This window comes from Gambusia affinis, linkage group LG17 (genome assembly GCF_019740435.1).
Source record: "Gambusia affinis linkage group LG17, SWU_Gaff_1.0, whole genome shotgun sequence".
NCBI classification, from domain to species: Eukaryota; Metazoa; Chordata; class Actinopteri; order Cyprinodontiformes; family Poeciliidae; genus Gambusia; species Gambusia affinis.
In genome coordinates, this window is record NC_057884.1 from 13015276 (window position 1) to 13028065 (window position 12790).

The following is a 12790-nucleotide window of genomic DNA, read 5'->3' on the forward strand; positions in this document are numbered from 1 at the left end:
TTTGTGTTCTTCCTCATTTATGTATTTTTATTTTAGTAGCAATGTACCCCTACAGAAGCAGAAAAGCACAATAAAATCGCTTCAAAACCAATATAAGTAATGGGCAGTCGAGCACAGGGCCTTTCGGTTTATTTTTTATTATTATTTTACTCTTTCTCTTAGAGTTTCCAAGTACACATATTTTCCTTGTTTTCCTTGTTTTCATGCTTCCTCCAGAATGAAAACAAACCTGCGTGACGCAGGAACGAGATCGTTACGTCAGAGTGCACACATTTGCATCGAGTGGACGTAAAGTATCTTTGGTGGACTGGACGCTTCTGTATTGTTTTACACTATTCAGACTGAATCGGCAGGGCTTCTGAACGCGACACTTGCTGCAAAACTGTCTAAAGTGAGCGCAGAGCTTTTCAAGCAGACGTAAATTTGACAACTTGTTATTAGCGTTATAGGTGGTGAACTGTTAGTTATGTATTATCAGACAATCAGCTACTGTTACTTCGGCTAATGCTCCGTTAGCTTTCTCTGCTACCACTGACATCATTCCGTGCGATGACGACACTGAGAAGACTGTGTAACTTTCTACCTGCTGAACCTTAAATGTACTTAGAAAATATTTACTATGGATGGTGAGCGGAGCAATTGCAGGCCTCAAGTGAGAGACAATAGCCAGCTAACCTAGCTAGCAGGCTTGCCGTGGCTGCTAAGCTTGCTAAGAGCTATCTTGGGAGAAGCCCCACTGAAAACGTCAAGGTATGTTATTGAAGCAATCAAAGTTTGCCCCAGGTCGCATTGTTTAGCTCCCCCTTTGCATGCGTTCATATGCGAGATATAATGATGTAGATTTATTTTTCAAACATTTTCACCGGCTTTGTTTTATTAGCTAACTAGCTGTTGCTAACTTTAGCGTAACTAGCTGTTAATTCTTTGAAAGGAAAAGTTTGAAGAGGTGCAGGAGACATAAAGTCAGACAGTCATGCGGATACTTGCGTGACAGGGATTCTGACTATGAACTAGCAATGTAAGTGCTGTGATTTAGTTGCTGCTAGTTATATAAAGGCTTGACACAGTAAAGTGCATAACAGTAAAGTATTATATCTTTGAAAAACTCCTCTATTTCAGTCATTTCTGTCTAAAAAATCGAATGTATATGTGTAGATATAGCTATATCAATATATATAGCTATTTATTTGGATAATTAGCTAATAAAGATATGATAATGTCTTTATTGTGTCTTTATTATTATGAATATAGTTTTCATTCCAATATTCTAGTGTTTATAAAAACGTTTGTGTTTTCATCGGTCTGAATAGAATAAAAAAATTAAAGAAATGCATAACTCAGTTTGCCCATATGTAAAGTGTGAATTTCACTTCTTAAATTGGGTCACTGATATAAACATTTCTTTCTGTTTCTGTCTTCTGAGTTGCAACTTCACACTTTGCAGATCTGGCTTCCATTTAGCTGGAGTGTTTTTGTTTCCCATTGGCAATATGTGTTACTCTCCCCAGGTGTTTGTGCCATGGATCAGAAGGACATGACAGATTCGACTGTGACAGACCAAAACTCCACAGCTCACATGCCTGAACAAATTAAATGGATCAGCAGTAACTCTGGAGATATAACCAGATCCGCAGAAAAACACACTAACGGCACCTGGGAACCAGAGACTGTGGTACCATTACGCAGTCCTGGGGAAAATAGCCTGCCTGCGTTTCCCAGCAGTGACCTCTCACTGCCTGAAGTCTGCATTTCAACCAACAGCAGCAGCTTTGAAGATGACATGAACTATGAGATTCAGCAAGCCTATAAGATATTCACAGTCTTTTTGTTGGACAAGCACAAAGGGATAACCAACACATTTCTGCATCCCATCGGCCACCATGACGCGCAGCATGGCATAGAAGGGGTTCAGGGCCAGGTACAGGCTCAGCTTAGGCAGTCGGTGTGCTTACGTCGCATTGAGGAGAAGTTTATAAACCAGGAGTATGAGAACATAACAGCGTTTGTTGCAGACTTCAGGCTTATGTTAGAGAACTGTTACCGATATTATGGGGTGGACCACTGGATATCCAAACAGGCTCAAAAGCTGGAAGTCATGCTGGAGCAGAAGCTTACATTGCTTTCCAGGTAAGAGCAACAATGTTGCTTAGAAACCCAAATAAACTGCTTGAAATAGAATAAATTCAGTTGACATTACCGCAGACATACCATCTGATCACTATTTTTCAAGCCCATGTAAGAATACTATCTTGATGTGCTACACCAGAGTGCTGCGAGAAAAGACGTCCCTGGCAGTGACCTCTAAAGGTCGTTTTGGTGCAGAGGAGGAGCGAGGCTCTGGGGGAACCTCGACACGGAGGAGGCAGGCTTCTCGGTACCTGGCTACTATTACCGGCGGTGGCCATGAGTCTGTCATGGTGCGGGCACTACGTCAGGAAGAACAGCAGAGGGTCAAGGAGGAGAAGAGGTGAGTGGATTCCTTTAGTTTTTTTTTTTTTGTTTTTTTTGCATTTTGTAAAGTTACAATCATAAACATCAATGGGGTTTTTTGCTGGTACTTTATGTGATATGGTCACATGGTTTGGAGACGTTTTTTGCAAATATTTGGAAAGTTCATCTGTATTCAGTCCTCTGACTTTGTGCTTAATAGAAGTGCCTTTCATTACCATTCCAGCTGCAAGTGTGCAGTTGGAATGCACACTTGCAGCATTCCAGGTGCAAGTGGAAACTTTGCAAATTGTGCACATGCAAACAGAAATTTGCATGTCTACAAATGTAAATTTTCACAAATCTCCTTGCAAAATAAGACAAGCTTGGTCAGATTCAATGGCAATCATCACTGAACATCAATATTCAAGTTTTACAACAGATTATCATTTGAATTTCTGTGTGGACTTTGATTGGGCCATTCCGATTTTTGTTGTCCTGAATGAAAGCAAACCCACAGCATGATGCTGCTGTCACGTATATGAGCAATACTGATTTTTATTACATGTGGGAAGTAAAATTTTGTTCTTGTATTCCAACTTTCTTCTTGCCATGCTTCTATTAAGACCAAAACCGACATAAAATCCCCCCACCTAAGCTGTGCATCTCTGCAGCTCCTCCAGAGTAAACTGGAGCCTCTTAGCTACATCTCTGACTAACGCTGTCCAGGCTTGCCAGTTTAGGTGGACGGCCTTGTCTTGGTTTATTTGCAGTTGCGTCACATTCTTCGCATTTTTGGGTGATGGATTGGAGCTGGGATATGGTTGTGTAACCTAACTCTGCTTTTAACTTCTGTGCAACTTTATCAATGATCTATTTGTTCTTTGGTCATCATTATTTGTTCAATAATATTTTTTTAACAAATCACAAGTAAGCTGTATTTCCTTCTACTTCACATGTCTGCAGCACTTTGAGTCTGTCTGTCACATAAAGAGCCAGTCGAATATGCGGAAGCTTGTGGTTGTAATGTGACAAAGTGCGAAAAAGTTAAAGACGTACGAATGCTGTTGGTGAAGAAGTAAATGCAATGATAAACCGCTTCTGTCTGCTGCGTTTCCAGGCAACGTGAGCTCGAGAAGAAAGAAGCGGAAGAAATGTCGGCCAAAGAGGTGGAAGAGTGGGAGCAGAGTCTGTTGTCGCAGGCCGCTCCTCACACCGTGGGCGCCCTGTGGGAGCTGCCCGCCATCGGACACTTCCTCTGCCTTGCACAGACCGCTCTCAACCTCCCTGAGATTGTGTTTTTCGAACTGGAGCGTTGCCTGCTGATGCCACGCTGCAGCCTGCTCCTGTCCAAAGTCATGTCCTCCCTGCTGTCCCCGCCGCAGAGGAGAGCCACGTTGCAACGGCGACCCCCACTACCATACCGTCGCTGGGAGTCGGAGCTGAGGCAGCGCGTCATGGGGTGGTATCGAACCGTCGGCGCCTACCATAATCAGCCCCGTCGCGCGGAGCAGCTGGGACTCTGCCACCAGTTCTTCAGTGTCCTGGGGGAGGTGAGTCCACTGGAGGAGAAACCCTTCCATTTGTTGCCCTTTTACCAGCGGATTTGGCTTCTCAAGGGTCTGTGCGACCATGTGTATGAGACGCAGAAGGACGTGCAGGACGCTGTTCTAGCCCAGCCCATCCATGAATGCAGGGAGTCGATTTTGGGCTACGATAGTAAAGAGAACGCCTACATACATTTCCCACATTTCTGTGGTGCCGACCTGAGGATCTACTGCCAGAGCCCTAGCGCTCCTCCAGCCTTTCCTTTCCCTTCTGTGCTGGTAAGAAGAGTTGAAATGAGACAAGGGACCGAGGGGGATGGGTTGGGCGGAGTGAAGAGCGAGTTGTGGGCGGAGTCAGATCAAAATGACGCCTGTGATAGCGGCCAAATGGATACAGGTGAATCTGAAGATTCTGGGAAGAAAACAGTAGGAAGACTTGTGGTTTTTAAAAAGGAGAATGGAAATAGAGAAGAAGATAAGGGCGGATTTAAATCGTTGTCGAGAATGGATGTTTCTGAATCGGAGTCCACTGATGGCGACTCCTGTGAAGACTCAAAATTAAATGTAAAAATATGTACAAACTCGTTAGTCCTCACGCAAGGTAGAAATGTTGATGAAGATGAGGTGAAAGTGAATTTGAAAGAAGAAATTTCAGATGAGCAATCGTCAATGCAGGAGCAGGTCTTCTCGTATGACTCAGAACACACTATCAAAGCAGAAACAGCAGATCCCTGCCAGAACGTAGCCGAGCACAGCTATACCGGCCGCTCGCCTTTATTTCCAGGTAAACTGGGGGTCAAAATGGAGGAGGTGAAATCTGCTCTGGTACATCAAACATCTCCTTGTTCGGGTTGTTTAAAAAGAAACTTCTGTGACTCTAAATCTCTGGAGGACGTCTGCTGCTGTGGAAAGTGCAGACCAGCAACTCATTTGTCCTCTGAGACGACTCGAAACTTAAGGGAGGAGAGGGCGGATGACAAAATCTGGAATAAGAAAAAGAAGCGGAAGAAAAAGCGAACAAGGGAGCAGCTGCCAGGAGTGAAAGGAGAGCAGAAGCATCTGCACAGTTTGAGGCCGCTGCCATGTGAGGCTGCCAAGTCTGCAGTTCAAAGGGTTACGACAACAATCAAGAGGAAGGACAAGAAGAAAAAATGTAAAACAGGTGTGTGATTTATTTTTTTAAGCTTGACATTTGTTTTTATTCTAAAATGATGCCACACTACTGCACTTCACTACTGCACTTCTTTGTAGGAAAAAACCCTGATTCTTTGAAAAAAGCGAAGGAAGAATCTCTTCCGGTACCAACATTCAAGGTAGTCACAACACTTACACAAGCAGTCACTCATGTTTCATGAAAGAATAGAAAAAATGATCACGGAGATGTAAAAAATTTTGACAAGCTCTTGAGAATTTAGTTGCATCTCTTTCAGTCTTTGTAATAACACTCATTTGCTTTTCTTTCACAATATGTCCAAAATACTGTTGCAGTTAAAAGACTGCAATAGCATTGCATACATTATAAGACTTGCTGTCTTTTATATCTGTCTCACCCTTGTACATATTTCAACACTTTTTTGTTTTTACTCTTCGTGATTGATAGATAGATAGGTAGATAGATGGAAAGAAAGAAGTGACCGTCTTCCTGTCAACATTGAGCAGCTACTCTGTTCCTGCAGCACCCCCACAGCATGATTCTTCCACCACCATGTTTATTGTTGGTGAAACATGATGTCAAATGAACAGAGCAGCTGTTTTTATGCTCACAAATTGACTTTTGCTAGTTGGATTATTTCTAAAACACAGTTGGTTGGTTGGTTGGTTTTTATTTTGGGCAGTGGTGTCTTTGTGTTCTTGACTTGATCACTGACTTGATCTGTCACTTGTGATCAACAAAATATTAATAAAATACTTTAAAGTTTTACAGTTGTTGTGTTGTGGCAGAATGTGAAAATGTTTAAAGTCTAATAATGCTGAAAAGCAGGTTCATCTATTGCAGAAAGCAAAGTTTTCTGAGTTTAAAATGCCTGTAGATATTTCTCTAAAGTCATGTCTTATAAGTTACCATGATTTATAATTCACCAGGTCAATCTGTGGGCGAATGACTGAATGTAGTGATGCGTTTTGGGGTGCGCTGTACTTGATAAAGCACTATACAAGTGCAGGTCAATTACCATAACTCAAACCCTAATTGGTAACATAAAAAAATGAAAACACGTCTACATTTTCTGCACTTCTCATCAGTTTGTCTTTTTTGTCCTCTGAAGTTGGTGTGCAGCAATCTAGACGAACTGCGGGAGCTGATCAGTAAGACTGAAGATGAGCTCGATGAACTGGAGAGCATGAAAAAGAGACTGGTAGGAGGGCACCACTGTTCTGTCAAAAAATGTAGCTTTTCTCCACATCAGTAGACTAATAATGGCCGAGTCTGCCTTCACATGTTCATGTGTGAACCAACAGGGCCGATGGTACTACAAGAAAGAAGCAGTGAAAGAGCTCCATAGCACTCTGATCAGACTTCTGAATGAGCTTTTACCCTGGGAGCCAAAACTTGTTAAGGCCTACCAAAGAAACAGGTCAGAAATGTTTGAAGTTTAAATGAGCTGCTAATAATTGTAATATCTTTAATTGTTTCACCTCAGCTGGTTTTAATGAGTTTGTTTTATGTTGTCCACTCAGACTTCGTTTAAAGAAGGAACATGATGATTTCAAGAAGCACCCAGATTATTACAACTTTGTACGTGAAGAGTGTGTATCATCCTCCTCGTCTTCGTCGTCGACAGATGAGGATGATGACGGTTACGAAGAAACAGACGTGGAGAAGATTCGTTGTAGAGATTTAGAAGAAGAGGACCAGGAGCACGTTGTTCCCAGAGGCCTCTGGAGTGGAGGTAAACTAAAACTAGAGTGTTGGATTTTTCTTCATTTTTCAGACTGAGACAATGCTACTGCACATTTGGCAGGTGTTAACAAGAGAGCAGGGGGCCGTGAATGTTATGTGTAACAAGACTCAATTTGTTATTGCACATAATGCCTGGTTAATTATAACGGATGACTGGCTTTCAGACTGTTCCAGTCAGAAATGTTTGGATGCAAATACGATTCATTTGGCAGGATAGGTTGTCATATGACATGTACTCACACAAATAGATGGAATTCAGCTTTTTGTGAATGATAACCTGTCAATTTATCTCTAACAGAATTTCTTTTGTGTTCTTAGCAAGTGCCAGAGAGACTGCTGCAGAGTCTGCTGCAGATAAAACTCTGACTAGTGCACCTTCAAACCACCTTAAACTCCCTCTGGCCAGCAAAGAGAGAAGTTTTGCTCTTCTGCCAGGAGTTCAAGGTATTCTCACCAGTGTTACTTCTACAGATTGGAGAAGAGAAACGAGACCTGGATTAATATCAACAAGTCAATCAGGCGATTTGGCATGGGCAACTGGAATATCACCACATACGTCAGCATCACCCACGTCTCACAACCTCAACCCGACGTGTAAACTACTCCCAGGCTACACGCCCATTCCCACTCTGCTGGCCAAAAGTGTGGGCAACAAAGTGACCTTGATGAGAAGACCAACAGATTTCCCAGGTTTATCCAATGTAGATGGGCAGCTGAAAGGATCTACATTGACTAATCCAAAAGTGTCAAAAGCACAACCTTCTAGTGATAACCAGATGTCCCAACAGACTACAACAAAAGCACCAGTACAGACTGTATTAACAGGAGCTCTTCCTAAAACGGCACTGGGCACAGTATCCCAAACTGAACCAAAAGGTCCTGTCCAAGTGGTGTGTAAGGTTTCTGAGGGGGTGGGTCACCTTGTTAAAAAAGGCAGCAGCAGCAGCAGCCCAGTCAGTCCCTCTGCTCATTCTGTTATGGATAAGAAAACTGTAGAGAAGGTAATGCAGCAGGTGGTGTTTCTGCCTTTCAGCCATCTTGTTCAGAAGAATGAAACCAAGGCAACTGTTGTGACTCCACATCAATCAAATGTCCTTCAGGTTCCTGTTTCTAAAGGGACCACTCCTGTGTGTATATCAACAGATGTGCCTGGATTCAGCATTCCTGACGGTAAAATCCCTGTTCAGCAGGTCACACCGCTTACAGATGCAGGGACACCGGGGAATCCTGCACCCTCCACTTCCCCCATTCTGCATAAAGGGACCCCAAACGCCGCCAGACTTAAGGGGGCGCAGGTTTGCACTGTTAAAGCCAGCACACGAAAAGGTGGCCTGCCCACCCCGTCCATTGTCACAGCTGCTACCAGCGCATCCACTGTGGAGACAGTTAAATTTACAGAGCCTAAGCAGGAGCTGAAGACCGTCTGCATCCGTGACTCTCAGTCCATATTGGTAACAACTAGAGGTGGCAACACAGGGATTGTCAAAGTCCAGACGTCTTCAGAGCAGAATTCACTGGGATCTTTCCCTACAAGTCCTGTCATTACTATATCTCCACAGTTAAAAGCCTTTCTTGTTAAGACATCAACAACTCACACTGCTGCAGTTCCCTCTCATGTTCCAGGAGGGGCAACTACATCTACTGCCCAAACCCAGAAGAATTGTCCTTCCGTATTAACAGCCCCTCATTCTGCCACCATTTCTACACCAACTGCGATCACAAGTAGTGCTCCTGTCAGAGGGCTTACAAGCAAGACAACAGGCACTGCTGCTGGTTTAAGTCGAGCTTCTTGCATCTCACCAGTTTCTACTGTTGCAACCAAGATTTCCCAGCTGGTGAAAACAGCCTCTTGCAGTTCTCCTTTTCCGCCTTCAACTTTGCAAAACAAAGTTGTTGTCCCGTCCCTCAGCAGTTCTGGTGTTTCCAAAGTCCCATCACAGGAACCCATCAGCAAGACTGGTGTAAAGCGCAGCAACACAGACGAGATCTCCCAGGTTACTAAATATATCCTAGTTACTTCAACTTCTTCAGTATCTTCAAACCAATCCTCATCAAAAGGGACTCCTTCCACGCAGTCGGCCGCCGGTTCAAGAGTTGTACGTGTTGGCCAGCCCAACGTGACAACATCTACGAGCTTTAGTGGGGCCATGTCGAAGCCGATGATGGGAGCTGGGAGTGGACAAGCCATGAACGCTCCGTTATCAAGTTCGACTCTAAAAATGGGAATAAGTTCAGCCAAGCCTGTTGCCTGTGTCAGCTCAGAGGCATTGTCCAAAGCCAGCAACAGTACTGTTCAACCAGGTAGGTTCTCTTAAAGAAAACCTCATTTGAAACCACATTTACAGTCTCACTTTACACGGATTGTAATTGGTTGATTATAAAAATCGAAATGACAAAAAATGTATAAAGAGATTATTGGTTTTATATGCCAAATTTCCAAGAATTTGACCTTTAAAAACTAATCTTTAAGGTACAAATAATTTTTTAGTTCTAAAGGTCTGTAGCCAACACTTATTTTTCTTAATTTTTCCTATAACAAGTTAAACTTATTGTGGAAATATCTGCAGAGATTTTCTAAAAGCCTTTCAAAGCCTTGCTTTCAAAATTAACTGTAATTGCAATCATTTACAGTTCAGTCTAAAAGCTGGATGTTTTCAGAATCTCCTGCGTGTTTAAAATGTTAGATGCGTTGAACAAATGTGGTATTCTAGTCTTAGGGGTGGGAGGATTTGCTGAATCATAGAATTCAAAATTATGTCAGTTCTGCTCATAACCTCATGAAAGAAGCTTAAAAAGTCAAGTACTTGATTTAAAAACTTCAAATTACCTCCCTGAACCAGCCAGAAACACCAGCACAAATTAGTGGAGCTAAGTAAATGTTTCTGCAGCTCTACATGAGATTTTAAATCTTTATGGTTTTGGCGCTCTCGTAAAGCTTTTTTCTCCTGACACAAATCTTCCAGCTTTCACCACTTATGGCTTTTTATTTTCTTTCACAAAAAAGTTTTGCTGCATTGTTGGAGAAGTTAAATAAAATGTGGACGTACTGTGCTCTCCATTCCACTCAGAAATGTTCCTGTTCTTCCCCACAACTTGCATGCAGTTGCAATCTCAGCTTTTGTGGTTGGCTATCAGTGTGACAAGGGCGACTTAGAGGAGCCCTGCTGTGTTCATTTATTTTAATTAGGCCCACAGGTGGACTGTTGCGAAATTGAACACGTATCCATAGTAACAAAAGCAGAACCCGTTGTCAAGTGTTGTAATCAAAAGTCTAAATGTCAGTCCTTTAAGTTTTAGCTGCTTAACAAATCACTCAAAACCTTTTTAGTTGTGTAATTATTTTGAAGTGTTTGTTTGATTGAGAAGATTATGAATTAATTTCAAGAGTTATGTGCAAAACCTTTGAAAGGGTCAAAGAATTTTAGCCAAAGTTTAAAAAAACTGTTTCAATACGGAATTAAACAGCTCACTCTGAACGTTGTTGGAAATAATGTCAATTACACTCCTATTAACATTCTTAACATTAATTTGTCTCACCAGGTGTTGCTGTTCCTTTATTAGGAAAGACGACAACAGTCGGGCAGACTGTCTCTGCTCTGTCTCATTCTCCTTCGAAGGCCTCATCTGTCACAATATCAGGCTCATACAGTCCCAACACAGCTGAACTGGTCCCAATAACAAATTTATTTACCATTACAAATTGTTCCCCCCACCTTGATACTCGCACCTCTTTCTCGACTGTTTCGGCAATCCACGGTGTCCCTTCCACTTCCGTGATCTCACAAACATGCTGCCCATTGTCTACTGCTGCCATTCCGCCTGCAGATAACATAACAAGGAAAGAACTTCTTGTCCCTGAATCTAAACTGTCTGGCAGCTGTTCAGCTCAGGTAACCACTACCAATTATCCAGCCCAAATGAGCACAGCTTTCCTTGACCAAAAGCCGTTGCATATTAAAAGTGGCAGGAGTGAGACTAGTCCACCATCCTGTAATAAAACCCTTCCTCTCCTCTCTTCTGCACCCACAGCATTTTCAACCTCCACTTCTGGCCCAGTTACACAAAGGATAATCCTCAACACTTCCACACATCTTACGGCCGGCACGCAGATTGTCCTTAATAATGCATGCTTTATAGTCCCTCCCCAGGGTTTGGGTCCTGGCAGTCATGTCCTTCTCATTTCTAATCCTGCACCACAAGTGCCTGCTGCCACATCTACTAGCTCTGAGGTGCTTTTGCCCCCTAAAGGATCTAGTGCTGTTATTGTGAGTCCTCAAGCACCAGGTTTACCCCAATCTACAGTCAGGCTGCCCAGCATGCCAACTGTAGGTTCTCCATTTGTAGCATGCACTGGTCAATCTTTGCTGGCAGGCACTCCTCATGTTCCACCATTCAGACTTACAGGAACACCTGGCTTGGGCTCAGTGATTCCCAGTAAAACAAATGTAGTATCAGCTCTGCCTAGGCTCTCACCCGCTCATGGATGTAACTTTGGGTTACTTCCAGTGTGTACATCAACTTTGATCTCTTCTCCACCAAGGTTAGCAAGTGTACCTATTTTGGCTTCCCCAGTTAAAACTACTGCTCCTTCCCTTGGATCAGAACTTACTACAATCAGGGTCACTGGTGGTTCAGCCACACCAACTAACATTTCATCTACAATATCCACTTCCTTGTCCAGATTGTCAGGACCTCTGTCATCCCTTCCTGGTTTACCCAGCTCATCAACAGGTGCCTTGCATAACCCCGTCACCCCATTTCCCGCAGCTTTACATTGTTCTCCTTCTGGCCACCATGTGGATGCACCAGCAACTCTCGGATCTGTTATACGTCCAGAGCAGACAGCAGTTAAAGTTGCAACATCCTCAACTGCTCAACCACAGGGTTTAGTGCAAACAGCATCAGGAAAGATGCCACTCAAAACAATGTTGCCAGTTGTTCAGTCTGCACTCTCTGGTGCTCGGACACAAGAACTGCCAACAGTGGCCGTCCCACCAATCTTAAGTACAGGAACCAGGACCCAAGCACTGCCCATCGCTACTGTTCCGCCAATTGGAAGCACTATCAGCACCTTTGAAATGGCATCTGCAGCATCTGCGCCACTAGTCAGCACCATTCTGACTTCAACTCCACCAGATACATCACTGATGACAAAAAGCAGTATCACTCCACCTGTTATATTGACTAACCAAGCATTTCGAACAAACTCTACGCAGACATCGTCATTGGGTATGCATGCTAATTTACCATCCAAGCTTCTCACCAGTACTGACGGTGCCGTGTTGAGCACTGATCAGTGTCAGGTAAATCAAGCAGAGAAGACTGTGTGTCCCAAACCCCGGGATGCTCTGGTGGTCGCCCCCAACAGCTCTGGTGGGGTACTATGAACACATTATCCCACGTTACAGACTCATCAGAGAGACTAAGTGAAGCAGCAAACCAATACTGAGCTAACGTTTTGAATGTTCTCTAGTAACGGCTGCTTTGATCCATCTCACATTTAGCACCAAGTAGATTTTACAACTCGGTTATATGACCTGTCATATGAGCCTGCTGTTAACACTAAAACGGTGGATTGTGTTGAGTCTCTGGAGTTCAAACTGAAACATTAATGTTGTGGACTCTGAGAGGTGCCATTTGGCCAGTTATTACAGCAAATTGGAAAGGTGGAAAGTAGGGAAAATTATTCAGCCTTTTAGACATTTGTCTAAGATGTAATAATTGGTTTACTGTTGTTGCTTTGTCTCATATTAATTACAACTGCCTACATTCTTTTACATCTGTCATGTCCTGTTTTTTCAAGTAGTAACTGTTTTGAAAACTACATTTACTTTTTTTTGTAGAAATATGAACTAATAGATAAATTTTTACAATATGGTTGAGTCCATGTAAATGTTTTGGAATCACATTTATTTAT

At 43.0% G+C, this 12790-nt stretch overlaps 1 protein-coding gene across 1 annotated transcript; it reads left to right on the forward strand.

Annotated features, from left to right (window-relative positions):
• Nucleotides 1-246: 246 nt before the first annotated feature.
• Nucleotides 247-12783, forward strand: LOC122819493 (uncharacterized protein KIAA2026). Its single transcript, XM_044096256.1, has 10 exons — nt 247-750; nt 1509-2127; nt 2267-2467; nt 3548-5136; nt 5226-5287; nt 6239-6328; nt 6432-6547; nt 6651-6862; nt 7192-9174; nt 10414-12783. The coding sequence occupies exons 2-10, from the start codon at nt 1520-1522 to the stop codon at nt 12258-12260; spliced, it is 6708 nt and encodes a 2235-aa protein (XP_043952191.1). The 5' UTR covers nt 247-750; nt 1509-1519; the 3' UTR covers nt 12261-12783.
• The last annotated feature ends 7 nt before the right edge of the window (nt 12784-12790 follow it).